General features: G+C 39.7%; 1 protein-coding gene across 2 annotated transcripts in view; it reads right to left on the bottom strand.

The window, feature by feature from the left end:
* Positions 1–26,313, bottom strand: part of plekho1b (pleckstrin homology domain containing, family O member 1b) — a 31,210-nt gene extending 4,897 nt beyond the window's left edge. Inside the window, exons 1-3 of one of the 2 annotated variants that reach the window (XM_062992087.1) lie at positions 26,092–26,313; positions 25,475–25,621; positions 1,943–2,083 (exon numbers count right to left, since the gene is read on the bottom strand). In XM_062992087.1, coding sequence (XP_062848157.1) covers positions 1,943–2,083; positions 25,475–25,621; positions 26,092–26,118 — 315 coding nt within the window. In that variant the 5' untranslated portion in view covers positions 26,119–26,313. Of the gene's footprint in view, positions 1–1,942; positions 2,084–25,474; positions 25,622–25,758; positions 25,840–26,091 lie in introns of those variants that run through there. The other variant, XM_062992086.1, reaches the window with a different exon arrangement.
* Positions 26,314–26,835: the final 522 nt, after the last annotated feature.

Genomic DNA, 26,835 nt, shown 5'->3' with positions numbered 1-26,835 from the left:
ACTCTTTGCCAAAGCAATATTCAGTGATGGTTATTCCAGAGCATCAAGAAACCCAAAACAAAGCAAAAGGACAAAATGAGCAACAACAATCCATGAATACATAAAATACTGTATTTTTAAAACAATATATCCTGACCAGGGTTGCAGAAAAAAAATCATGAATTCTCTGCAGTGAGAAGAAAGAAATCTGTCCATAGAAATGCTGGTCTATAGGAGGCTGTTACTGTTGGGGTTAATTCAGCTCTGTTGACTGTTTAGTTATGAAAACCCAACACCTAATTTGGAACAATAAAAAGAGATAGCAAATTCCTTTATTTTTTATTTTTTTTATTTTTTTATTATCTATTTTTCCCTACTTTTTTCCCCCAATTTTTCTCCCCTATTCTAGTCGTGTCCAATTACCCTGATTGCACCCTCTATACTGATTCAACCCTTCACCACTGACTGAGGACGCCTCTCAACTGACTTGCGCCCCCTCCAGTACGCAATCAGTACAGACTGCATTTTTCACCTGCACGAGTCGAGTTCATACACTAATGGACGCTGTGTACGGAGGGTCACACCCCCATCAGCATTATTCCTCAGCCCTGTGCAGGCGCCATCAGTCAGCCAGCAGGGGCCGCAGTTGTACCAGTTATGAGGACCTATGATCCGACTTTCTACCCTCTAAACCTGAACGACAGTCAAGCGTTGTTCATGCTGCCGCCCAACCCAGTCGGAGAGTCGATGCAATGCATTCAGAACCCCAACTCTGGTGCACTAGCATACTTTACTGCTGCGCCACCTGAGCGGCTCAAATTCCTTTATTAATATGTATTTAATTGTACAAAAGTGCAAAGACTTCATTTTTTTATAAATTAACTTTATTGGGTTTTTTAGAATATTCTGTAATATTTCTGGAACTGGATGACAATTGTTGAAGTTGTAAATATGGATTTTACTTCTGTTATAACAGTCCAGTTTTGCTGTCTTATAGAATAGAATGCCTTTATTTGTCATATATACATACACCGACGAGGCATAACATTATGACCACTGACAGGTGAAGTGAATAAAACTGATAACACTGAATAACACTAACACTCTTCATCACGGCACCTGTTAGTAGGTGGGATATATTAGGCAGCAAGTAAACATTTTATCCTCAAAGTTGGTGTGTTAGAAGCAGGAAAAATGGTTAAGTGTAAAGATTCCGGTCTGTTCCCGATCTGCAGTGGTCAGTATCTATCAAAAGTGGTCCAAGGAAGAAACAGTGGTAAACCGGCGACAGGGTCATGGGCGGCCAAGGCTCATTGTTGCACAAGAGTATCATTGTGTCTTTAGAGTACTGTTTATGACACATGAATAGGATGTGTCACTTAGTGATGAAGATTAGTGTTCTTAAGCAAAGCTTATTACCCAGGACAGGATGACTTGATCCAAGTGTTTACAAAGTGTCACAGTTTCCTGTTTGTGGTCTACATGTTAAAAAAACTTGTTTTCTGACCTATAGCAAATGCAGTGTATCATGATTTCAAAACATTAACAAGATGCTGTTATCACTGCAGTGTGTGCAGCTGTTTTTCATGCTTGTTCATCATCTATTTTTACTGAACACAAATTTTTTTCCATTTCATTAATAACAAAAAAACCACTTTGGTTTTAACAGGTTTCAGCAGATTCATGTTCTTTGACCGTTGTTTACTAAAGCTTGAGAAATGAAATGTTTACTATGGAAGCACTTCTGTAAGTCGCTCTGGATAAGAGCGTCTGCTAAATGCAGAAAATGTAAATGTAAATGAACACACTGTTTCGTTACATTGGAAATCAACAATGTGATTATTGGTTTACCACAGTTCAACACAGTTCAAATATATCCATGTAATCCACAACTAATCTGAAGGTGGCCTGAATCTTAACATTGCCCAAAATGTTCTGCTTTGTTCTGTTCTGTATTACTTACTGGGTTGCCAGGTTGGTGGGTGCAAACTAGGGTGAACTTGCTGTGGTTTTTCTTGGTCCGGCTTTTCGCCTTGCGAAGTTCTTCTGATCTCTCATAGTCTGTAAGGTCCACCACCTCCTGGATTTTTTTCTCATCCTTCACCTAAAAAACATAAGATGGATATACTTTACGTTTTTCTCTTATTTGACTGTTAGTTGATTAACTGAATGATGGAATTTATGAACAAGGCTTAAATTCTGATCTAGGATAGAGGTGCATTGAAGTGCAACAATTTCAAACTAGTTAGATTTAAAGCAGTAAGAGATAGAGCTAGAAAATATATACAACACTATTGCGCATTGTCATGTGGCAGTGCTCATATAACAAATAACTGGCTGAACTTTAAAATCCTTTAAGTAGCAATTATTTCATTTTTTCCCGCAAGTAAAATAAAGGTACAAGCTTAATGTTTATAATAATTTGGTTTGTTGACAACTGCTTTGTTGACAACCTGTTTCCAAAACCTCAGCAAAACTAAATAGAGTTTTTTTCTGTTCATTGTGTTCCTAGTTTACCTGACCACTTTTTGACACAATTTAAGACATACGCTTAGTGACCACTTTATCAGGAACACCATAGTAATAATGGTTAGGACCCTCCTTTGCTTGCAGAACAACCTCAGTTATGACATGCTCAAAGATTTACAGCTGATGGAATGCTGTTATATCCGCTTGAGTGTGTGGGAGTGGTGGAAATCTGCTAAGTGTCTGCAGATCTCATAGCAGAGGCTATTAGGTTGGCAGACCCAAATCATAATGGGATTGATTCAACAAAAAGAAAGATGAACCCTGATTATACAGTACACTGTCTATAATGTAAACCACCTGACCTCCATTGAGGCAACTTATGACCCTGGCATCAGATTCAGTGCAAAATACATCAGTGAGACATAACCTGCTACATACAGACGAAGCTTTACCTGTAATACGTATACTGCCAGCAGTTTTACACTATGCATGACAATACATTTCATTACTTGAATTCTTTAGCAGCAGCATTGCTTAAACAAATGTATATTCCTCAGACTCCTGCATTTTAAGATATTTATTATTTATTTAAGTTTATTATTTTGTGTTGTTCAATGATAAGTTATTTGGGCTTTTAGGGTGTAAAATGAAAATTATATGTGCAGTTTTATCAGTTTTCTTCCAAGAAGCAAGTTGGACCCTGTCAAGCAAAGTATGATATTAAGAGTAAACAGGCTGTATTCTGTTTGAATGTTTTGTATCACACTGGCGCAAGAGCGAAACTATGCAAGTAATGTATCATGTACTATGTGTCAAGTAGTCTGCTTCAAAAAGACTGGACATGTTCTGTCTTATTTATTAACGAATGGGCAGTTTGCATTAGCCACATCTGAGCCTAATTCAGCTAGAACTGCACTTGTGTTGGGAGCCATTGCCAGGTCCCTGTTTATCCCATGAAATTCTATTAATTTTTAAACCAGGCTTGGTTAGATTTTTTCCCTACTTTGATTTAAACATTTTCCATACATTAGATTGGTCTCTTTCATTACAAGGGATCTTCAAAAAGATAATGCACTTTTATATTTTCATTGGAAATGTGGTAAGGGCAGGAGAAGTAATAATTGGTCGAGAGAGAGAGAGCTTATAGTCCGGATTTAGCGCCTTCTGATTTCCACCTTTTTTGGATGCACAGAGAAGCTTTAAGCGGAAGAAGATTTTCATGTGATGATGATGTAATGCAGCGGTGCATTAGTGACTACACGCTCGACCAAAAAATATTTTTGCTGATGGCATTAAAATGGTAGGACGCAGGGAAAAATGCATCACAAAAAAACTTTGATTATGTAGAAAACTAATGTCATTTGTTTTTGAAATTCTGAAAGTTTTGAAAATAGAGTTTTTAAGTGTGGAAACTTTTTGAAGAATCCTCGTAATATTACATGCTTATGTGTCTAATTAAGTAATTAATTAAATTAAATTAATTAATGTTATTAGCCTAAAGCCTAATTTAGGTACAGGATGTGGTGTTCAGTTTGAGAGTGTTGCTAGACTGCTTTTCTCATTTCAACCTGCCAACAATTTTGTCAGCATAATCATTCTTTAAAAACCATGGGTGGACAGTCCACAAGAAAAATTAATACATTTTTAATCCTCTATTTTTATGAAACATTCTGCAAAGAAGTTGCATTTTCGTTTGGGTAAAACCCATTATCCTGAATCTCTATTAAAATTACTGACATATTTAATGATGTTTCACTTACTTTGACAGCTTAACGGTTAATACATTTAAGTCATTGTCTGATCTGACCCTTTGTAGATTTTTAACCCTTTGTCTGATCAGTCAAGTCTTTATTTTAGACAGAATGTGAGCTTATATCGAAGTCACATACCAGCACATATTTGATTTTAATTACATAATTAATGTCTTCACATGGACTCCCTTTACAAACACACTGGTTTCAGGAGCATAAACCCACTGTCAATCATACAACACCAAAACAAGACAGCAAATGGTTAAACATACTGCCAAATATTGATGAATTACAGATATTTTTTTAGTACCAGTGCCCTGCAACAACCAACTCCAACCACACTCATCGCACTGCTGGTTTCCTGTGCCCAAAATAATAAAGCCCACATACTGGCACCCTCTCATCAACAGTGATCTATTTTAAACTGCATTAGTGCACAACAAGAAAAGAAAGTGCCTCATTTTAAAAAAGCAGCCATCTTTAGAAAATGTTTTATTAATCTAATTTACATATATGTTAGATTATATTTTAATTATATTGGTCTTTTCTGTTATCATGAATTTAGTTTTTTTCTTATTGAAGTCTCATCTTCTCATTCTGATTGTTACCTTTACAAAAACATAGGGAGACATTGCCATGCCTGTATTGGTTAAGCAGTCTAAAAGGGAATTGGTAAGACTTTAAAATATAGAACACATATTATGGATGCGCACACTCAAGTGCCGCAGCATTTTTTTTGCACTACTAGCCCACCACCAGGTTTGACCCTCAGTGGTGCTATTGGCTGGCTGGGTAACTACGCAGACATTATTGGCTGAGGGGGGAATATGGCCAAAAATGTATTCATTCATAGCTAAATGTGCATAAAAAATAGTAAATACAGCAGTTTATGGCAATAATGGAAACTGACAAGCCATGTATTAAAGCTTTTATTAAAATCTAAAGGAATTCTTATCTTATACTGTAGATGTCACCTGTTTCTCATTAATAAATAAATGAATAATAATTAATAAAAGTGCCTGCTAGCAAATAAGTAATAAGTAGCTCCATACATCTACGTCTATTAATTATGTCGCTATTGGATGTGTAAAGAGCTGATGTACTTTATATTAAAGTATATTGTTAACATAATGTAGTTTTTACAGTTATTTACAGTTATTTACAGTTATAAAGGTATATATAACAATATAATGATTATAACTTTGCATGTATGTATATAAAAAATCTGAAAGCATGAAAAATCATATCCAAGAATACACTTAGCAGGATGTGGAAATATAACATTAATTACATCAATTTATATTCTTTGTAAATATGGTTCACACAACATTTTGTCTTCTGTGAAGCTATGATCTTTGATCATTTTCATAAAATCAGCATGTTTGCAAAGTGTATGTCATGCAAAACTTCCAGTTCTTTACTTCCTAAAAATTATGCACACAGTCTAATGGAAAAAAAACTAACATGTAACACAATAGAAGAGCTGTTTTGTAAGAGATGTACCACATCCTCTTTGGTCAAACATGCAGAAACCTAAAAAAAAGCCATTGTGTTTAAAGGGGGAACTGAAGACATGAACACAAAAAGCAGAACCAACATCAGCAGATTTTAGCACATAGCAGAACTGCCTTATTTAGTCAAAAAGCAGAAAGCGTCTGTCTATGCATGCTTTTTCACCCGCTATTCATTTTATCAAGAATTTAGTGTGATCACAATTATTGTTTCCTCTATTAATTAAACAAAATCCAAGCCAAAAATTAATTGGCTAATTTAGATATCTAGTTTGACTAACTCTTCTGCAGTTCTTCATCAGTTACTATTTTCATTTGCTACTGAGTGCTCTTTGTTGCTTGTTGCTTAGCTGCTAATGGACTATTTCCATTTATTATAAAACAGTTTTGCCCAAAGAGCGTAATACATATATATAAACATACTTATAAGTATAGGCAACTTAAGTGCAAAAGCTACATCAGTAGATAATTTGGTAAAAGTTCACACACTCTGTAGAGATACAGACCTAAAAGGAAACTCATTTAAATTATACTCACAACTCACACTTCAATCTTGTGACATATTTTTGGATTACGTTCCCATTATAGACATGAAAAGGTAATAAAAGTACATAAAAACTTTACCTTTTTAATGTAACAAAGAAACATATAGTTAAGTAGATTATCTCATTAGAAAAGATAGCTGTGAGTAGAGAGATATATCAAAGGTTGTGCAGTACAGCTCTAAATTGTTTATGTGGTTTGTGGTTAGCTTGTCTAATTGTGTTAACTGATAAAAACGCTCCTTTTTCACATGTGGTGAACATGCTTGAAAAGACTACGATCCACTAACACATTCATGTTCAATACAATGATGTGACAAAGTGTAACAGACTTAGATCCAATGCAGTTTCATATCTATTCATTTATATTTGATTAGACACCACTTATTTTTGAATACTGCATACAAAGTTTGCAAACGTATGAAAAGTAGCAAATAACCCTACTGGAATATAAGTACTAAACTTAAAAAAAGATTTACTGTAAGTAAGCAACTTTTCATGGATGATCTTTTAGCTGCTAGCTTCAGGTTGACATAAGGCTAGAAAGGCTGTTTCTTAAAACAATATTTTTAAGTTTAACACGTCAACCAAGGAGTAGATACGGCACAAACTGTAAGGTTCTGTGGCGTCAGTGGTACTTACCACTCTTCCCTGATGTCACAGAGCCTTACAGAGCTCAGTAGAGGAAGGCCTTAAATAATAGGCCTTCCAATTAGGGCGAATTGCCTGCAGCTGTGGGCTGGCTTACTTAAGCCAGCTCTGCACAGCAGCGGGTGTCGCACCTTTTGTCTGCTTTTGTTTCTTTTGTTTGTTTTTTCAGTTCTCTGGAGGCAGCGCATCCACGCTGTTATAGGTTAGACGGTATCCCCTGGTGGCATGTGCCATTAGGGTGTGTAGACTGCAAGGTCGAGGTAACATCTTTATTTAGCCTATTGCTTTAGCGTGGTGCGACGCCGTGCAGCCCTCGTGCTGCCTTTTCTTTGTTCGGTTAGCGTTAGCGGTGCGGCTAAACAGCAAGCGATATCGCTTGCAGCCGTATCCGCATTATCCTCTCATCTTAAGTGGTCATTTGGTTTCGTAACCGCTGGATGGCGAGGCCGTTAAGTGTTCGGCTCTCGCGTTAACATCCCCGGTTCGAATCCGCACTTCTGAGGTTGCCTAACTGATTTGTTCTGTTCTTTTCTTTTCAGATCGGCGAACTTCATTAGCTGCAACCTTCAGCGAAGCCACGCCGATCGCGTTCTTCCCGTAGCCCACCGCCGTGCGGGGGGCTATTGATGTCCGGGAGTTCTTAACTCCCGTGTCATATTGCTGTAGTGCCTTAGCGCTTTCAGCTTGGTGGGTCAGTAACTGCCTGATGGTGATGCCGTCAAGCGCTCGGCTATAACGCCATTACCCGGTTTACACCCACCGCTTTATTCTCAGCGATAGTGGGATTAGTAACTGCCTGATGGTGATGCCGTCAAGCGCTCGGCTATAACGCCATTACCCAGTTTACACCCACCGCTTTATTCTCAGTGATAGTGGGATCAGTAACTGCCTGATGGTGATGCCGTCAAGCGCTCGGCTATAACGCCATTACCCGGTTCATACCCACCGCTTTATGTTTCAGCGCCTGTAGGTTCAGTAACTGCCTGATGGTGATGCCGTCAAGCGCTCGGCTATAACGCCATTACCCGGTTCATACCTAGCGCTTTATCTTCAGCGTCTACACACACCCCCTCACCCGCGCTACGTTAGCGCGGTGGCAACACAACCGCCATGCACCGGCGCGACCCGGGTTCGCGCCTTGCATTAATCTTTGTTTTCCTTTTTCAGTTTTCGTTGCCTGCATCGCCCAGCGGTCTCCAGCGGGGTTCATTATTGGTTTTGTTTTTGTTTTGTGTTTTGTGTTTAATTTTTCATTTAAAAAATAAAATTATTATTTAAGTTAATCTCCGCACTTGAGTCCTTACTCTCCCACGTGACAGAAAGGTGCGACCATTTCTGGACTCAGCGGAGAACCCCTGTTCTCTCCCAAAACATTTTTTGGGGGGGCACTCCCCCGGTTGCCTGTGGCGGCCTGGGGGAATTGGACCGCTGGGCTAGAGACCTCAGGAGAGGTCTCTTTAAGGAGGGGGTACTGTAAGGTTCTGTGGCGTCAGTGGTACTTACCACTCTTCCCTGATGTCACAGAGCCTTACAGAGCTCAGTAGAGGAAGGCCTTAAATAATAGGCCTTCCAATTAGGGCGAATTGCCTGCAGCTGTGGGCTGGCTTACTTAAGCCAGCTCTGCACAGCAGCGGGTGTCGCACCTTTTGTCTGCTTTTGTTTCTTTTGTTTGTTTTTTCAGTTCTCTGGAGGCAGCGCATCCACGCTGTTATAGGTTAGACGGTATCCCCTGGTGGCATGTGCCATTAGGGTGTGTAGACTGCAAGGTCGAGGTAACATCTTTATTTAGCCTATTGCTTTAGCGTGGTGCGACGCCGTGCAGCCCTCGTGCTGCCTTTTCTTTGTTCGGTTAGCGTTAGCGGTGCGGCTAAACAGCAAGCGATATCGCTTGCAGCCGTATCCGCATTATCCTCTCATCTTAAGTGGTCATTTGGTTTCGTAACCGCTGGATGGCGAGGCCGTTAAGTGTTCGGCTCTCGCGTTAACATCCCCGGTTCGAATCCGCACTTCTGAGGTTGCCTAACTGATTTGTTCTGTTCTTTTCTTTTCAGATCGGCGAACTTCATTAGCTGCAACCTTCAGCGAAGCCACGCCGATCGCGTTCTTCCCGTAGCCCACCGCCGTGCGGGGGGCTATTGATGTCCGGGAGTTCTTAACTCCCGTGTCATATTGCTGTAGTGCCTTAGCGCTTTCAGCTTGGTGGGTCAGTAACTGCCTGATGGTGATGCAGTCAAGCGCTCGGCTATAACGCCATTACCCGGTTTACACCCACCGCTTTATTCTCAGCGATAGTGGGATTAGTAACTGCCTGATGGTGATGCCGTCAAGCGCTCGGCTATAACGCCATTACCCGGTTTACACCCACCGCTTTATTCTCAGTGATAGTGGGATCAGTAACTGCCTGATGGTGATGCCGTCAAGCGCTCGGCTATAACGCCATTACCCGGTTCATACCCACCGCTTTATGTTTCAGCGCCTGTAGGTTCAGTAACTGCCTGATGGTGATGCCGTCAAGCGCTCGGCTATAACGCCATTACCCGGTTCATACCTAGCGCTTTATCTTCAGCGTCTACACACACCCCCTCACCCGCGCTACGTTAGCGCGGTGGCAACACAACCGCCATGCACCGGCGCGACCCGGGTTCGCGCCTTGCATTAATCTTTGTTTTCCTTTTTCAGTTTTCGTTGCCTGCATCGCCCAGCGGTCTCCAGCGGGGTTCATTATTGGTTTTGTTTTTGTTTTGTGTTTTGTGTTTAATTTTTCATTTAAAAAATAAAATTATTATTTAAGTTAATCTCCGCACTTGAGTCCTTACTCTCCCACGTGACACAAACAAGATTATTCAAATACAGCTTATTTTTACCCAGGGTAATGAGACTCAAAGTAAGCTCAACCAAATGACTGGTCATTTCATTACACTTACTTAAATTAAAGAAAAAAACTTTCAGCTGCTTTCTCTGACACAGATAAAACACTTGAGTTTATATTTTATATTGAGTCTAATTCACATGTTTGTAGCTACCACACTGAATGTGTGCTTTTTATAAAAACACAACTACATATACACTGATCAGCCATAACATTAAAACCACCTCCTTGTTTCTACACTCACTGTCCATTTTATCAGCTCCACTTACCATATAGAAGCACTTTGTAGTTCTACAATTACTGAATGTTGTCCATCTGTTTCTCTGCATGCTTTGTTAGCCCACTTTCATGCTGTTCTTCAATGGTCAGGACTCTCCCAGGACCACTACAGAGCAGGTATTATTTAGGGGGTGAATCATTCTCAGCACTGCAGTGACACTGACATGGTGGTGGTGTGTTAGTGTGTGTTGTGCTGGTATGAGTGGATAAGACACAGCAGCACTGCTAGAGATTTTAAACACATGTCACTGCTGGACTGAGAATAGTCCACCAACCAAAAATATATCCAGCCAATAGCGCCCTGTGGGCAGCGTCCTGTGACCACTGCTGAAGGTCTTGAAAATGACCAACTCAAACAGCAGCAATAGATGAGCGATCGTCTCTGACTTTACATCTACAAGGTGGACCAACTAGGTAGGAGTGTCTAACAGAGTGGACAGTGAGTGGACACGGTATTTAAAAACTCCAGCAGCGCTGCTACACCACCATGTCAGTGTCACTGCAGTGCTGAGAATGATCCACCATCTAAATAATATCTGCTCTGTGGTGGCCCTGTGGGGGTCCTGACCATTGAAGAACAGGGTGAAAGCAGGCTAAAACAGTATGTAGAGAAACAGATGGACTACAGTCAGTAATTGTAGAACTACAAAGTGCTTCTATATGGTAAGTGGAGCTGATAAAATGGACAGTGAGTGTAGAAACAAGGAGGTGGTTTTAATGTTATGGCTGATCAGTGTAGTCGCAGAGTAAAAGGGTAAAAATGGCATGGAGGCCTGCAGCAGGGCTAAAGCAGGCAGGATGTAGATATGGAAAGAAACACTGATGAGTCAGATAGAGCAGAGAGCAGTCGAAAAGAAAACAAGCTCTCCCGGGTCTGTGTCCACTCCCTACACACGGCTCTCCACTCGAAGAACGCAACTCAATGCACTGACATCTGATCCCCTGCACAGATGAGCTGAGACTCCAGTGTGTTTGTTCCCACACCCATCTCAAATGGAAAAGACAGCACAGGCTTGGTTTACACTGACCAACTGACTACAGATTGCTCCCTCTGATATGATTTTTCTAGACTTTGTTAGTGAAACAGACAAACAAAATAAGTTCTCAATTTCAGTGCCACTTAATGAGGACAATTAACAGGTTAACTGACGTCTGTGATAGAGTGTCTGATGTTTTTCACACAGGACAATACCAGAGAATGTTCCATATTATTTATGCTTGTAGACTCATACCAGTTATTCACTAGGACTACGACTTTTGCAACAGTCTAACAGCTGCAATTTTGTGCAAAAGGCTTAGTGTTTTAATTCTAATAGGTGTACAAACCTAAAGCCACAGTTTATACACTGTTTACATTACGAAACACAAATTACCCTGAATGGGAAAAATCATCACTGTTCCAAGTTAACTGTATATAGACATGACTATCACTACTATGATTCACTGAAGTCCCAGAGCCTTAGAAATGACTTTATAACTCTCTCAGGGACTAATATATTCAGGTAATTTTTCCATCTCTTCTAATATTTTGGCATAGTGTGCTGCTTGTTAAAATCTGTAATCCTGCTTAACATTGCTGGAAAGGCTCTGTTTAAGTGATGTTTAGATTTAAAATTTCTGGGAGTAATAGAGCCATTGTGTAGTATAAATATAAAGTATAAAACCCGATAATATATTAAATTTGTTTAACTGATTAAATAATCAATATGGCAGTTACTTTTTCTAGAGATACCAGATTGTTCTTTGGAAAAAGCATTCATCTAAAATTAAACTTTGTGTTTATTCAGGTTGTCTGTCCTACACTAAATTATTTATAATCTTTTACCACAATTTAATATCACACATATGCAAACATAGAAAAATCAGGACCTTTTTATGGCCCTCAATTTTGCAAAAGCAAACCAGCTTCAGATCACAGTGTGTTTAGCACCTATTTAAAACAGGAGCGTGGGGCATGAATACACCCCAAACAGAGCATATGCTTGCATCAGCATATAGACAAATTTTTTACCATCTTGTCACCATCTTTCTTTAAGTTAACCTAATAATCAGATTTTGTGTAATTGCATCACATCAAAATATAATATAATTGCCGCTCAGGTGGCGAGGCAGTAAAACACACTAGCACACCACAGCTGGGATTTCAAATACATCGTATAGAAGCTCAGCGCGGCCACATGAATACGATTGGCTGTAGTTCAGGGATGGGATGAGCCGGACCAAAGTTCATCAAAACTGGTGCAATTACGACCTCTGCGGGCTGATTGATAGCTCCTGCTATTGGGGAGTTGGGGAATAATGCTGATCAGGGTGTGGCTCTGGTAATTATTTTGGTACTTATGTTTGGTGGATTAACAATAGCACCTAAATTACAATTACAGTCCTGGACTCTAAGTTACAGAAAATAAATAAATTGTAATCACAATATTGGAAAAATGCATTATGATACTTTTCACCAAATTGTTCTGCTCTCCCTCACCGGAGCAGTGTTTTATATCACCAATATTAAAAGGTCTTGGTGTATTTCCTAGCAATGGATTTACTTTTTTTCTCAAGAACCCTACGGGTAAATACATAGAAATTACACTATGTTTACCACTGTATATTGTTAATATTACTTTATTTCTGTAATGTGATCATATGTTACACTTTCCCAGTAAATTAAGTTAAATGATTTTTTTTCCAAAAACAGGCCAGCTGGCAGGGATTTAAGGGATTCTAGAAAAGTCGTCTTGTTTCGCTACATCAAATAAACAATTACACCCAAGCAGTGCAAGATTAATGAGGTCTGTCTAGACACATCTGCAGAAAGCATCCAGTCACAAGCTTAATGAAACCTCAGTATGTTAAGCTCTAAAAGGGTCATCCCTCTCTGTAGGGACACGCCATATGCTGGCTCGGCATTGTTTGATATGATGCTGAGTGCAGCCAACAGCTTTCTGCATGAGCATTACTCAAACTCAGAGCACTGTACCTTTCCTTAACAGGAAACACACAGATGAGTAATTGGCCTTTTATATTGCCTGTGCTTACAGGAACCACGTAAGACTTTTAGGAAAAGCAACACATTACATGACGCATCAATGTAAACATACGCACATAGCTGCCATTAACATTTCTTCATTTTAACTTTAATCAGACTGTGGGAGGAAACCGGAGCTCCCGGAAGAAAATCCACGCAGACACAGGGAGAACATGCAAACTTTGCACAGAAAGGACACGGACCTTTAAATCCTTGCTAGCATTTCTACTAAACTACTAGAATCAAAATGGATCATATTGCCAACATTTATTAAACTTTGCACAACTGGGTGGTGAGAAAATCGAACAGAGACTTACCACCAGATTGATTTCGGGATCCAAGTGCAATGGGCTGAACAGAATCAGAATAACAAGGGAGACTGTAAAAAATAATATAAAGCAAAATATAATCAAAATGCAAAGAGAGGGCTGCTCAGGTGGCGCAGCGGTAAAAACACATGCTGGAACCAGAGCTGGGATCTCGAATACATCATATCGAATCTCAGCTCTGCCTACCGGTCAAGGCTGAGCGGCCACATGAACAGCTCTGCTGGCTGATTGATGGCGCCTGCACAGAGATGAGAAAAGAGTGCTCTCAGGGTGTATCTCTCCATACACAATGCTGAGCTGCACTGCACTCATCAAAGTGTAGGTGATAAGATGCATACGGCATGCTGCCCACGTGTCGGAGGGGGCGTGGGTTAGCTTCGTTCTCCTTAATCAGAGCAGGGATCGGCACTGGTGGAGAGGAAGCAATCGGGCGATTGGCGCGCAAATTTTTTTAAAAAAAGTTAATAAATAAAAATAAAATGCAAAGAGAGAATATAATATAGGGGAAAGCACTGCCTGACTGCAGAGCGCTGAAGACGAACAGTCTTCACTAAATGGCGACCCGCCACACTATTAATATACCAGGCTGAAAGAAGTCGAGGAGTCAACTCTTCAATTGCAATTTGCAACTTTCACCTCTCACTAACTAAAGCTAACAGGAGACAGCGGTAGATAGAACCACGGCAGCAAGCCAGCTACTCTGTCCACCCACCAAGTGACACATGGTCATGGTCCTGATGCTTTTTTACCCACATTAGGCTCAAAAAGGCAGAGAGTAAGAGGTGTAAGCAGGAGAATTGGATCAAAGAACTAATACAGACTAAAGATTCAAAAGCTTTGCAAATGACTTCCTAAAATGCAAAAACTGGCAATACAAATAACAATGAGTGCTGAAAACAGTGAGAATAGAGAGCTCTCTTCAAAAAGCAAGTAAAGATGCGCTGAAAGTAAAGACGCCTACCTTACCAGCTGGGCTTTGTTTAATGACTCAGCACTGTGTTGATCTCCAAGGAATCAGCTTTGGCGTGTTAGTGCTAATTAACATTGGTACTACAGCGGGTCGATTTGTGCTTCCTACTGCAAGAGGCAGTGGACAAAAATAATCGACCTATTACACTTGAATATAACAGCACATCTAAAAATTAGAAGGTGGCAGAGACGTCCTGATACCGAAATGATACCGAAATGGCACATTTTAAGGCTGGTAGACTGGGTGCTACAAAGCAATACAGATTCTACTACAACCTGTATTGCTACAAACTACAAACATAAACATAAAGTAAATGAAATTGCTTGCAAGTTCTTCACTTAGGGTGAGATTCTTAGTATAATGTAATACTAATAATACTTCTGGGTAAAGTGAAATAACTTGTAGATGAGAGACAACTGTGACATTTGCCATGACTACGCTAAAAACAGACTTCATTATAATTACAGCTGACGTCATTGTTGAGTTTGTTAAAACCACTCCCGACTGAATTATAAACATAATTTGCAGAGCTTGTTTCTGTTTTGATCCACATAATCTCTGCATTACACAATTTTATGGAACTTTTATTGACCATTTAGCTACACAAACAGGGCAATTACATATTTTTTGGGGGAAAGTAAATAAAGTACAACTGAATGGGACATACTGTCATTTGTCACAAGCTGCAATTTGAGAACTATTCAGGTCACTTTACTCTTTACATTCTCCCCTTCACACACACACACACACACACACACCACCCCCGGCAGAGCCTAGATCCAGCTGGCACACATGCTCAGGCACTCACATAAATGCACTAATAATCCATATAAAAACTACAAATGAAATAAAATTGCTATGGAAAGTAAAAGATTGGCTGTATTTTCCAACTGCTGTTCTGCATTAAATATCAAGGCTTTGGCAGTTGACACCATTTAAAAGAACACAAGGAAAAGGTCCAGTCAAAGCACAAGATCTATACAAATGACACGGAGAGCAATAAAAGCTAGCAATCACAAGTATGTAAGTAAAAAAGACAGTTAAAATAATGCATTAAACGAAACATAAATTTTTGTAAGTGAGCTGTACATGTTAATTTTCATGAAAAATAAATTGCAAATAACTATATTATAGCATGCGCATTTAAACCCTAATAACCCGATACGCGAAGTAATGCCCCACACCTGCAAGAACTGAAGGAGGAACTGGCAAATCTGTGAAAGTGAATCCATAATGATACATAAAAACTCCCACCTGAAGCGAAATAATGCTAAAAAGACACAGGTGACGGTCAATTAATGCCAAGTTCACACTACACGACTTTCCAAGTCGTCAGGTCGCTGTACAGTTCACACTACACAACTGGATCTCTTGTAATCGGGAGTCTTTCAAGTCAGTGTGGCTTTCACACTACATGACTGATCGGCGATAGGGGGTTTCACACTACACGATCTATCACCAACTGGAATCGCAGGAGAGCTTCTCTGGTCTCCCAAATTACGTTTTGTCACGAAAACAAACGCAAGAAGTGACGAAAGGTGTAATGATACCATGTCCAAAAATGCACTGCAACAAGTAGCGAGCGATCTAAGTTTGTGCGCTGATGTGCAGCATAAAATCAAGGACAAAAAATAAATAAATCTGAGTGGATTTGGCTACGTGAACAGCATGGATTGTTCTATAGTGAGTTGAAGGTTAATAAATATTTTTGCAATGCAACGTTGGTGTTTTGTAGAGAACGATAAGGTCAGAAATACTGTAAAACTTGTGTGTGCTGATGTATTCTGATAGAAACTATATTATGCCCCTGTCCCACCTTTTTACAACTTCTCCCCTGCGTTTCCCCCACACCATATCTTACGTTCTCATTGGCTGTTCGACATAGCACTCAGTGCCAGTTGTGCGACTCAGATCCAGATATTTGACATGGTAGATATATTTCTTCAGTCGCCAAGCGCTCGCCAAGCGCTCGCCAAGCGCTCGGCAAGCACTCGGCAAGCCGCTGGGATCGAGTTGTTGGGTAGTTCACACATAGCGATTGAGAGACTAGTTTCGATCGCCGAGATCACGAGCCGGCAAATCTAGCAAAAATCATGTAGTGTGAACTAGGCATAAAAGAAACTGATACATCATGGTTCTATGTGCCCTCTCCCAGCCAAAAAGGCCAATGCAAAAAGACACGACTCTCAGCATGGCTCACTTTAGTGCAGAACCACTTCAGCAGATGAGCCATGTAACAAACCCATTAACTTAAGAGGTGCTTCCCTTTTCATCTTTATAGCTTGTCATAAGAGTGCAGCGCTCATCGCACCCACTGCAGCTTTGCAGTAGTAGCTAGTGTTGCTTCTTTACGTGACATTATATTAAAGACTTGTCCTAAACTAAAGCTCATTTAAACTTGTTACAAGCTACATTTGTTAAAGTGTGAGAGGAAACAATGTTAGCTATAACTACGTAGATTTAGGGTAATTTAATATTTTTCCCGCGAGAATTTTAGAAGATTTTTTTTATCTTTAGCATGATTAATACTTATTGATCTCCCAACCAGATAAAAATGTTCTCGTGTAAATTAACACAAGCTGTCTGGACTAAAAAATTAAAACAAAAATAAATGTCCTCCACCTAATTAAATATACATTTAAATATAGTTTTCTGTGCATACTTGCTGTTTCAAAATGTTCTTCCTGTTTCGGTCAGATGCTCCGAGCTGTTCTGACTACTCACATGTAACAGAGCTTTGTGCATACACAATAGCTAAAATCAACCAAAAATATCATTAAACAACACTGTGTCAATATGGCCATATGAAACAGAAAAAAACACCTGTCAGTTCCAACCCCTTAAATAAGCATAGGACAACAATAACAATTCTGATTTCACTGTCCAACTACAACACATATTACTTATTATCCCACATGACACACACTACACCCTTCGTAATCAAGCAGCACATTTGTTAGCAGATTTTACCCTAACTCATTACATTTTCCCATGGCATATGTTGTCTTTACCATCAGGGGAGGAGGACATCTGCTTTATTGCACAGCACAACAGGTGGACTAGCAAAATGCACAGGGAGTAACAGGGGGGACAAAGACAGGCTGTGTGGACACAGTGCTATAATATGTGGTTGACAGCTTCTTAAACAACTCCCTGACCAGGTGGAAAGCAAATGACCACTAATCTCTATAAGTAGCCTGAACAAGTAGATGCAGCAACACAGACCACAGACATTGCTCAAACCAAAAACTATTTTGATCCCCCTTGGGTTACATTGCTTCTCTTAGCCAGTGAGGGTTTGTTTTCATTTGTGACTATCATATTATGCACAAAAATTACTCTTGACATAATTACCAGCAACTTCCAAAACAGAGTGACCAACCTCCCACTTTTGTTCTCTCATGCCTTTACCTTTAAGTTAACTTAAATCCTAACTTTACCAACGATTCTTCTGTCTCTTACTGAGGTTCAGTACAGTTTAAGGACCTCAAGATGTATAACCCTTTCCAAATTAGTATACAGTAGACCCTTGAGTTACGAATGGTTTACCATACAAACATTTTGAGTTATGAACAATCTTTTTCAACTTAACGTACGAACAAATTTTGGATTACAAACCAAAATTCGCAAAACACATGACGTCACAAACAAGTTCACTTCCAGCGTCTCTCTCTCTCTATATATATATACTGGTGCTGGTCATAAAATTAGAATATCATGAAAAAGTTGATTTATTTCAGTAATTCCATTCAAAAAGTGAAACTTGTATATTACATTCATTCATTACACACAGACTGATATATTTCAAATGTTTATTTCTTTTAATGTTGATGATTATAACTGACAACTAATGAAAACCCCAAATTCAGTATCTCAGAAAATTAGAATATTGTGACAAGGTACAATATTGAAGACACCTGGTGCCACACTCTAATCAGCTAATTAACTCAAAACACCTGCAAAGGCCTTTAAATGGTCTCTCAGTCTAGTTCTGTAAGCTACACAATCATGGGGAAGACTGTCCAAAAGACGACCATTGACACCTTGCACAATGAGGGCAAGACACAAAAGGTCATTGCTAAAGAGGCTGGCTGTTCACAGAGCTCTGTGTCCAAGCACATTAATAGAGAGGCGAAGGGAAGGAAAAGATGTGGTAGAAAAAACTGTACAAGCAATAGGGATAACCGCACCCTGGAGAGGATTGTGAAACAAAACCCATTCAAAAATGTGGGGGAGATTCACAAAGAGTGGACTGCAGCTGGAGTCAGTGCTTCAAGAACCACCATGCACAGACGTATGCAAGACATGGGTTTCAGCTGTCGCATTCCTTGTGTCAAGCCACTCTTGAACAAGAGACAGCGTCAGAAGCATCTCGCCTGGGCTAAAGACAAAAAGGACTGCTGAGTGGTCCAAAGTTATGTTCTCTGATGAAAGTAAATGTTGCATTATCTTTGGAAATCAAGGTCCCAGAGTCTGGAGGAAGAGAGGAGAGGCACAGAATCCACGTTGCTTGAGGTCCAGTGTAAAGTTTCCACAGTCAGTGATGGTTTGGAGTGCCATGTCATCTGCTGGTGTTGGTCCACTGTGTTTTCTGAGGTCCAAGGTCAACGCAGCCGTCTACCAGGAAGTTTTAGAGCACTTCCTGCTGCTGACCAACTTTATGGAAATGCAGATTTCATTTTCCAACAGGACTTGGCACCTGCACACAGTGCCAAAGCTACCAGTACCTGGTTTAAGGACCATGGTATCCCTGTTCTTAATTGGCCAGCAAACTCGCCTGACCTTAACCCCATAGAAAATCTATGGGGTATTGTGAAGAGGAAGATGCGATACGCCAGACCCAACAATTCAGAAGAGCTGAAGGCCACTATAAGAGCAACCTGGGCTCTCATAACACCTGAGCAGTGCCACAGACTGATGGACTCCATGCCACGCCGCATTGCTGCAGTAATCCAGGCAAAAGGAGCCCCAACTAAGTATTGAGTGCTGTACATGCTCATACTTTTCATGTTCATACTTTTCAGTTGGCCAACATTTCTAAAAATCTTTTTTTTGTATTGGTCTTAAGTAATATTCTAATTTTCTGAGATACTGAATTTGGGGTTTTCATTAGTTGTCAGTTATAATCATCAACATTAAAAGAAATAAACATTTGAAATATATCAGTCTGTGTGTAATGAATGAATATAATATACAAGTTTCACTTTTTGAATGGAATTACTGAAATAAATCAACTTTTTCATGATATTCTAAATTTATGACCAGCACCAGTATATACAGTGAGCGAACATTCGGACAGCGGATGGTGTTTTTCCGGTGTTTTCTTTATATTTTGTAAAATTCAATATTAAAATGTCCCCAAAGAATGTGCAGAGAGAGCGCACTGTTGAGAAAATGAACAAATCTATTACATTTGTTGTCTGTGTATCAGACAGAGGGGACAGTTAGTGAGAGAGAAGGAATTCGGCTCAGTAAAGTATTCTTTCTTTCGTGCAATTACACCTACAAAATACAACACTATTGAAATAAAGAAGGAAATAATAGAGAAATATGAGTTATTGTTGTTTCTGGTAGATACATTTTATAAAAAAAGAAGGAAATGTATTATGGTGTATGGTACAGCACACGTGCTGTACTGAAATGTGATGTGTGTTTTATGTACAATACTACTGTGTATTGTTGTTTATTATTGTTTATTACAGTAATGTCTATTCTATAATTTAAGATTTAAGGGAAATATAGTTGTATTTATTTTAGTTGTATGTACAGATTAATTGTATTTACATTATTTCTTATGGGAAAAATAGGTTTAACTAACAAATATTTTGACTTAAGAACGGTCCTTTGGAACCAATAAACAAATATTGCTTGCAACAACAGGTTTTAAAAAAGGTGGCAATTACATTTTTACAGCACTGTATTTGTATATGACAGTAATATCAGAGCTCTGAGTACAGGCCAGCAATCACCTGAAGCAAAATAATGCTAACGAGGCACAGGTGACTGTCAATTAACAAAAACTGACAAATCAATCATCTGCACCTCCATGCCCCCTCTGCCAGCCAAAAATGCCAATGCAAAAAGACATGACTCTCAATGTGGCTCACTTCAGTGCCGAACCACCTCAGGAGATGAGCCATCTAACAAACCCATTAATTTAAGAGGTGCTTCCCTGTTCATCTTCATAGCTTGCCATAAGTGTGCAGCGCTTGCCGCACCCACTGCAGTTTTGTGGTAGTAGCTGGCGTTGCTTCTTTACCGGACATTATATTAAGACTTGTCCTAAAATAAAGCTCATTTTAACTTGTTACAAACTACATTTGTTATTATGTGAGAGGACATAATGTAAGCTTTGACTATGTAGCTTTTTTAGGGTCATTTCATTTTTTCCCTGAGAATTCTGAACAGCTATTTCATAGATAGATCACTTTATTAAACCCAAAAGCGAAAGTCAAGTAATCTTTAGTATTTGTATGCATTCGTATATGACAGCACTGTATTCGTATATGACAGTAATATCAGAGTTCTGAGTACAGGCCAGCAATCAATGCTGACATCCGCACAGTAACTGAGTCAACTTTCTGCAAGCTTATTTGCCAGTCCTGTGAAACACTGTGCACAAGGCAGGAATACCCTGACAGGACACCAATCCATCGTAGGGCTTCAGGTATCCTCCCCCCAAGACCAACAGCCAATTATGTCTGTGCAGACACCCGGCCAGCTTATAGCACAGATGAAACTCAAACCCGGATCTCAGCTGTGGTGGGCTACTGAAAAGACTGCTGCACAACCTGAGTGCAACTTCATGTGTGTAACAGAGAAAGGCTTTAGTACAGTTTGCATGTTTTGTTTATGTGCAAGTTCTCTGTTACCATGTCTAACATCACTCACATTCATTGCTTACAAAAACATAAGCAAATTAGTTAGGGAATTATGATCTGATATGGTACAGGTTATTTCTTTATTCAGTATTGATAGTATTGGACTGGTGCATTTCTACTTGTTAAATAACCTAAGCTCAAAATAGAACCAGGCACCCTTATAAACCTGTGTAATTACCGTGTAATCCTTTAGTGGCAATGATGCAGCTAGAAGTCTTTCTTACATGCAGCCCTCAAGCTGCAATTTGCCAGGTTGAACCCTTTCAGACGTAAAAGTATTAGTACCCATGTCCACAAACTGCCAATTTTATCATTATCATTCATCATTAGATTCGGTGGAATCAACAGTTAAACACCCAGCTTGTTTATCCAGTCTCTTTTTGTACTTAACAGCAAGTAATTTGCAGATTCATTAGGAAAGATCTACAGCTCTTTTATTTCCGAATGTATTTGATTTAAAGTCATTTCGTCTGTACTGGATTTATGTTTTAGATGGGAAGGTGGTTTGATTAGCAAATGCCATAGTAAGTATGTTCTATTGTAAAATATCTTGCCCCAATATAAGAGTAGGACACTGCTGACCATGTTGTATCAACAAATGTTTGGGAACAGCTATGAGATAGGGGCTGCAATTTTATTAGCCTAATTAGCCTATTAACTAGCTGCTAGCCATGTTTAATTTTAATAACACATTATGCATGTCAAACTAGACAAGTGTCTGGACAGTGTAATTACAATAAGTCCATGAGATTTAATTACAAGAAGTCATCATATGCAAATAGAACATTTTTAAGATGGTCAGATGTAATCTGATAAACAGGTCTGCCACAGATTAAAAGCTGCTTCAACATGCGTGAGACTGTTGATAGTCAAGCAAGCTTTATTTCACAGTGTGCACACACTAAAGTTTGTTTCTGATAACATGGACCCAAAACAGGTAGCAGGGGGAATTTATTCAAACTGCAGCCTCTAAGCCCATTATAATGTAAAGCTTTCTTGACTGTGGGCAGTGTCACAGCATTTAAAAGCTACCATAAGGTTATTAAAAACTCAAAATGGGGATAGTGTACTTACAATCCCTTATAACAATTTTACATTACTGCTGCATTCATTAATCTTTTTTTTTTCCAATTATTCCTGCAATTTTATCCAACTACATTTTAATTCCCCTCTGTCACATGTATTCTTAAAGGGACATTTAACATATATAGATAATTATGTCATGCTTTATGTGGCACAGCTAAAACTTTAACTCATGCATAAGACTGCTGCACCAGCCAAATGCCACATTAAGCATTTTTATTAGAAAAGCATAAAGCTTTCTAAGCTTAAAACTTAGTGATATCGTTCATTCATTCAGTGTCTGTTTTTTCACCGCTTTATCCTATTCAGGGTCACAGCAGGTCCAGTTCACTGGGCAAAAAACACCCCGGACAGGTCAAACGCAAACACACTCACACACACAGACTGTTAGAGGAAACCAGAGCACTCAGAGGAAACCCAGGCAGATATGAGGAGAACATGCAGGGACACCTGTGGAGCAACAGTGCTACCCACCCAGCCATCATGCCAACCAGTGATATCATGTTATTGTTTTTTTTTTTTTTTTGTAATATTGCCCACCTCTGTGGTGGGCAGTGAATACTGGTCAGTGAATACTGACACTTTATACAGAAAGGGACAGAGCCGGCTCTATTTTTTATAAGAGACGGTTAAGGTCTAATGTATGCAACAAAGTTCTGCATATGTTCTACCAATCTGTTGTGGCCAGTGTTCTTTTTCATGCGGTGCTGTGCTGGGGTGGCAGCATTAAAAAGAAAGACGAAGCACGACTGGACAAACTGATTAGGCGAGTTGGTGCAGTGGTTGGCATTGAACTGGAACCACTGGTAACAGTGGCAGAAAGGAGGACACTGTGTAAACTCTATCTATCTATCATCTATCTATCGATCTATCATCTATCTATCTATCAAATATCTATCTATCTATCATCTATCTATCTATCTATCTATCTATCTATCTATCTATAATCTATCTATCATCTATCTATCTATCTATAATCTATCTATCTATCTATCTATCATCTATCTATCTATCTATCTATCTATAATCTATCTATCATCTATCTATCTATAATCTATATATCTATCTATAATCTATCTATCATCTATCTATCTATCTATCTATAATCTATCTATCATCTACAGTGTATCACAAAAGTGAGTACACCCCTCACATTTCTGCAGATATTTAAGTATATCTTTTCATGGGACAACACTGACAAAATGACACTTTGACACAATGAAAAGTAGTCTGTGTGCAGCTTATATAACAGTGTAAATTTATTCTTCCCTCAAAATAACTCAATATACAGCCATTAATGTCTAAACCACAAGCAACAAAAGTGAGTACACCCCTTAGTGAAAGTTCCTGAAGTGTCAATATTTTGTGTGGCCACCATTATTTCCCAGAACTGCCTTAACTCTCCTGGGCATGGAGTTTACCAGAGCTTCACAGGTTGCCACTGGAATGCTTTTCCACTCCTCCATGACGACATCACGGAGCTGGCGGATATTCGAGACTTTGCGCTCCTCCACCTTCCGCTTGACGATGCCCCAAAGATGTTCTATTGGGTTTAGGTCTGGAGACATGCTTGGCCAATCCATCACCTTTACCCTCAGCCTCTTCAATAAAGCAGTGGTCGTCTTAGAGGTGTGTTTGGGGTCGTTATCATGCTGGAACACTGCCCTGCGACCCAGTTTCCGGAGGGAGGGGATCATGCTCTGCTTCAGTATTTCACAGTACATATTGGAGTTCATGTGTCCCTCAATGAAATGTAACTCCCCAACACCTGCTGCACTCATGCAGCCCCAGACCATGGCATTCCCACCACCATGCTTGACTGTAGGCATGACACACTTATCTTTGTACTCCTCACCTGATTGCCGCCACACATGCTTGAGACCATCTGAACCAAACAAATTAATCTTGGTCTCATCAGACCATAGGACATGGTTCCAGTAATCCATGTCCTTTGTTGACATGTCTTCAGCAAACTGTTTGCGGGCTTTCTTGTGTAGAGACTTCAGAAGAGGCTTCCTTCTGGGGTGACAGCCATGCAGACCAATTTGATGTAGTGTGCGGCGTATGGTCTGAGCACTGACAGGCTGACCCCCCACGTTTTCAATCTCTGCAGCAATGCTGACAGCACTCCTGCGCCTATCTTTCAAAGACAGCAGTTGGATGTGACGCTGAGCACGTGCACTCAGCTTCTTTGGACGACCAACGCGAGGTCTGTTCTGAGTGGACCCTGCTCTTTTAAAACGCTGGATGATCTTGGCCACTGTGCTGCAGCTCAGTTTCAGGGTGTTGGCAATCTTCTTGTAGCCTTGGCCATCTTCATGTAGCGCAACAATTCATCTTTTAAGATCCTCAGAGAGTTCTTTGCCATGAGGTGCCATGTTGGAACTTTCAGTGACCAGTATGAGAGAGTGTGAGAGCTGTACTACTAAATTGAACACGCCTGCTCCCTATGCACACCTGAGACCTAGTAACACTAACAAATCACATGACATTTTGGAGGGAAAATGACAAGCAGTGCTCAATTTGGACATTTAGGGGTGTAGTCTCTTAGGGGTGTACTCACTTTTGTTGCCGGTAGTTTAGACATTAATGGCTGTATACTGAGTTTTTTTGAGAGAAGAATAAATGTACACTGTTATATAAGCTGCACACAGACTACTTTTCATTGTGTCAAAGTGTCATTTTGTCAGTGTTGTCCCATGAAAAGATATACTTAAATATCTGCAGAAATGTGAGGGGTGTACTCACTTTTGTGATACACTGTATCTATCTATCTATAATCTATCTATCATCTATCTATCTATCTATAATCTATCTATCATCTATCTATCATCTATCTATCTATCTATCTATAATCTATCTATCATCTATCTATCTATCTATCTATAATCTATCTATCATCTATCTATCTATCTATAATCTATCTATCATCTATCTATCTATAATCTATCTATAATCTATCTATCATCTATCTATCTATCTATCTATAATCTATCTATCATCTATCTATCTATAATCTATCTATCATCTATCTATCTATAATCTATCTATCATCTATCTATCTATCTATCTATCTATCTATCTATCTATCTATCTAGTAAATAACTATTTTCTTTGACAGTGTAGCTTTAAACTGACCTCTTTATCAGAGATGTAGAGTTTGTCTCCCTTCAGCACCACGTATCTGTTTTTCCAGATCTCTCTGAAAAGGCTTTTGCCACAAAACTTGCGGATCCATCCCACTTTGTCGGGCTGGGCAGGCTGCTGGCTAGAGTCCTGCAACGCCTTTAAACACACACACACAGACAAACACATAGCAGTAAGTAATTAGACTGGGGTTCTGAGAAAAAGCTTCCAGTGGGAGCTGGTTTAAAAATCTACAATGGTGGGGTGACACACAGAAACACACAAGCACACACTACCATTGCTTTTGTCATGGAGATGGTGGCATTCTTTGTGCGGGACTGAGTCTGCTGAACTTTCTTCAACTGAGCACTCGAACCGCTTTATGAAGTCAACCAAAACGAAGTGCAAGTGAGGAAAAGCAAAAATGGAGATGAAAATGTCAGTTCTGCAATAACACGGCTATGAGAGATGGAGTCCAGCAGTCCACACCTATAACAAACGCTACAATGGCGCATATGAAGATGTACAAGCATCAGTCTGCGGGGCTTCGCGTCCCCAAAGTGTCCGATACAAAGTGTTAACACAAAGACCACGGTTAGTTACAAACACACCAGTCTGTGAGATCATACCCGCTTCGAATATTTATTCTTCTTCATCCTTAATTTCCTAATCTGGTCCGTATTTTGGTCTCCCGAACTAAATCCAGTGTTGTCTGAGTATAAGAAGACACGATGAGATTACACGTGTCCCCTCTTGAGCCGTTTTTCCTGCTTTTCACATTTAAAGTGTTTAATTCCAGCGTCTGTAGCGCGGTTTAAATCCACAGTTTCCCGCATTCAGAACAATAGCGAGTTGCTTGCTGGTAACGTACACACATCAGTAGTACTGGCATCTCTCTCTCTCTCTCTCTCTCACTCTTTGTCTCTCTCTCCTCCTCCTCTCTCTTTCCTCTCCGCCTGTTACAACTAAACTGGCCTCCTCACACTTCTAGCTGGCTTGTATAAGTTACCGATATGCGTGATGTGAAGCGCTGAGCTCTACAGCGCCCCCTGTGTTCACAAAAAAAACACTAACATCGTGGAGGAGGAGAAATCTGAGACAGCACACAGCCACAACTCGATTTACAGAGACTGACGTGTCGTTTACTGTAAAATATACAAAGAAACATTTTTGTTAGTTGACTCATTCAATTCTGGCTACTAAAGTGATGTAGAAATGGTTCAAGTGTTCACGAGTTAAGGCATTGTAATTTTACAGCAAGAGTGTAGGTTTGAGTTTAACATGGCTAGTAAACGCTGCTACTGAAACTGTATATTTTTATTAATTTTCACATTGTTAAACTTAAACAACCTTCTTGAATAAATGTCAAGCAG

This window comes from Trichomycterus rosablanca, chromosome 3, assembly GCF_030014385.1.
Source record: "Trichomycterus rosablanca isolate fTriRos1 chromosome 3, fTriRos1.hap1, whole genome shotgun sequence".
Lineage (NCBI taxonomy): Eukaryota > Metazoa > Chordata > Actinopteri > Siluriformes > Trichomycteridae > Trichomycterus > Trichomycterus rosablanca.
The sequence above is the reverse complement of the archived record's forward strand: the minus strand, read 5'-3'. Positions and strand labels throughout refer to the sequence as shown.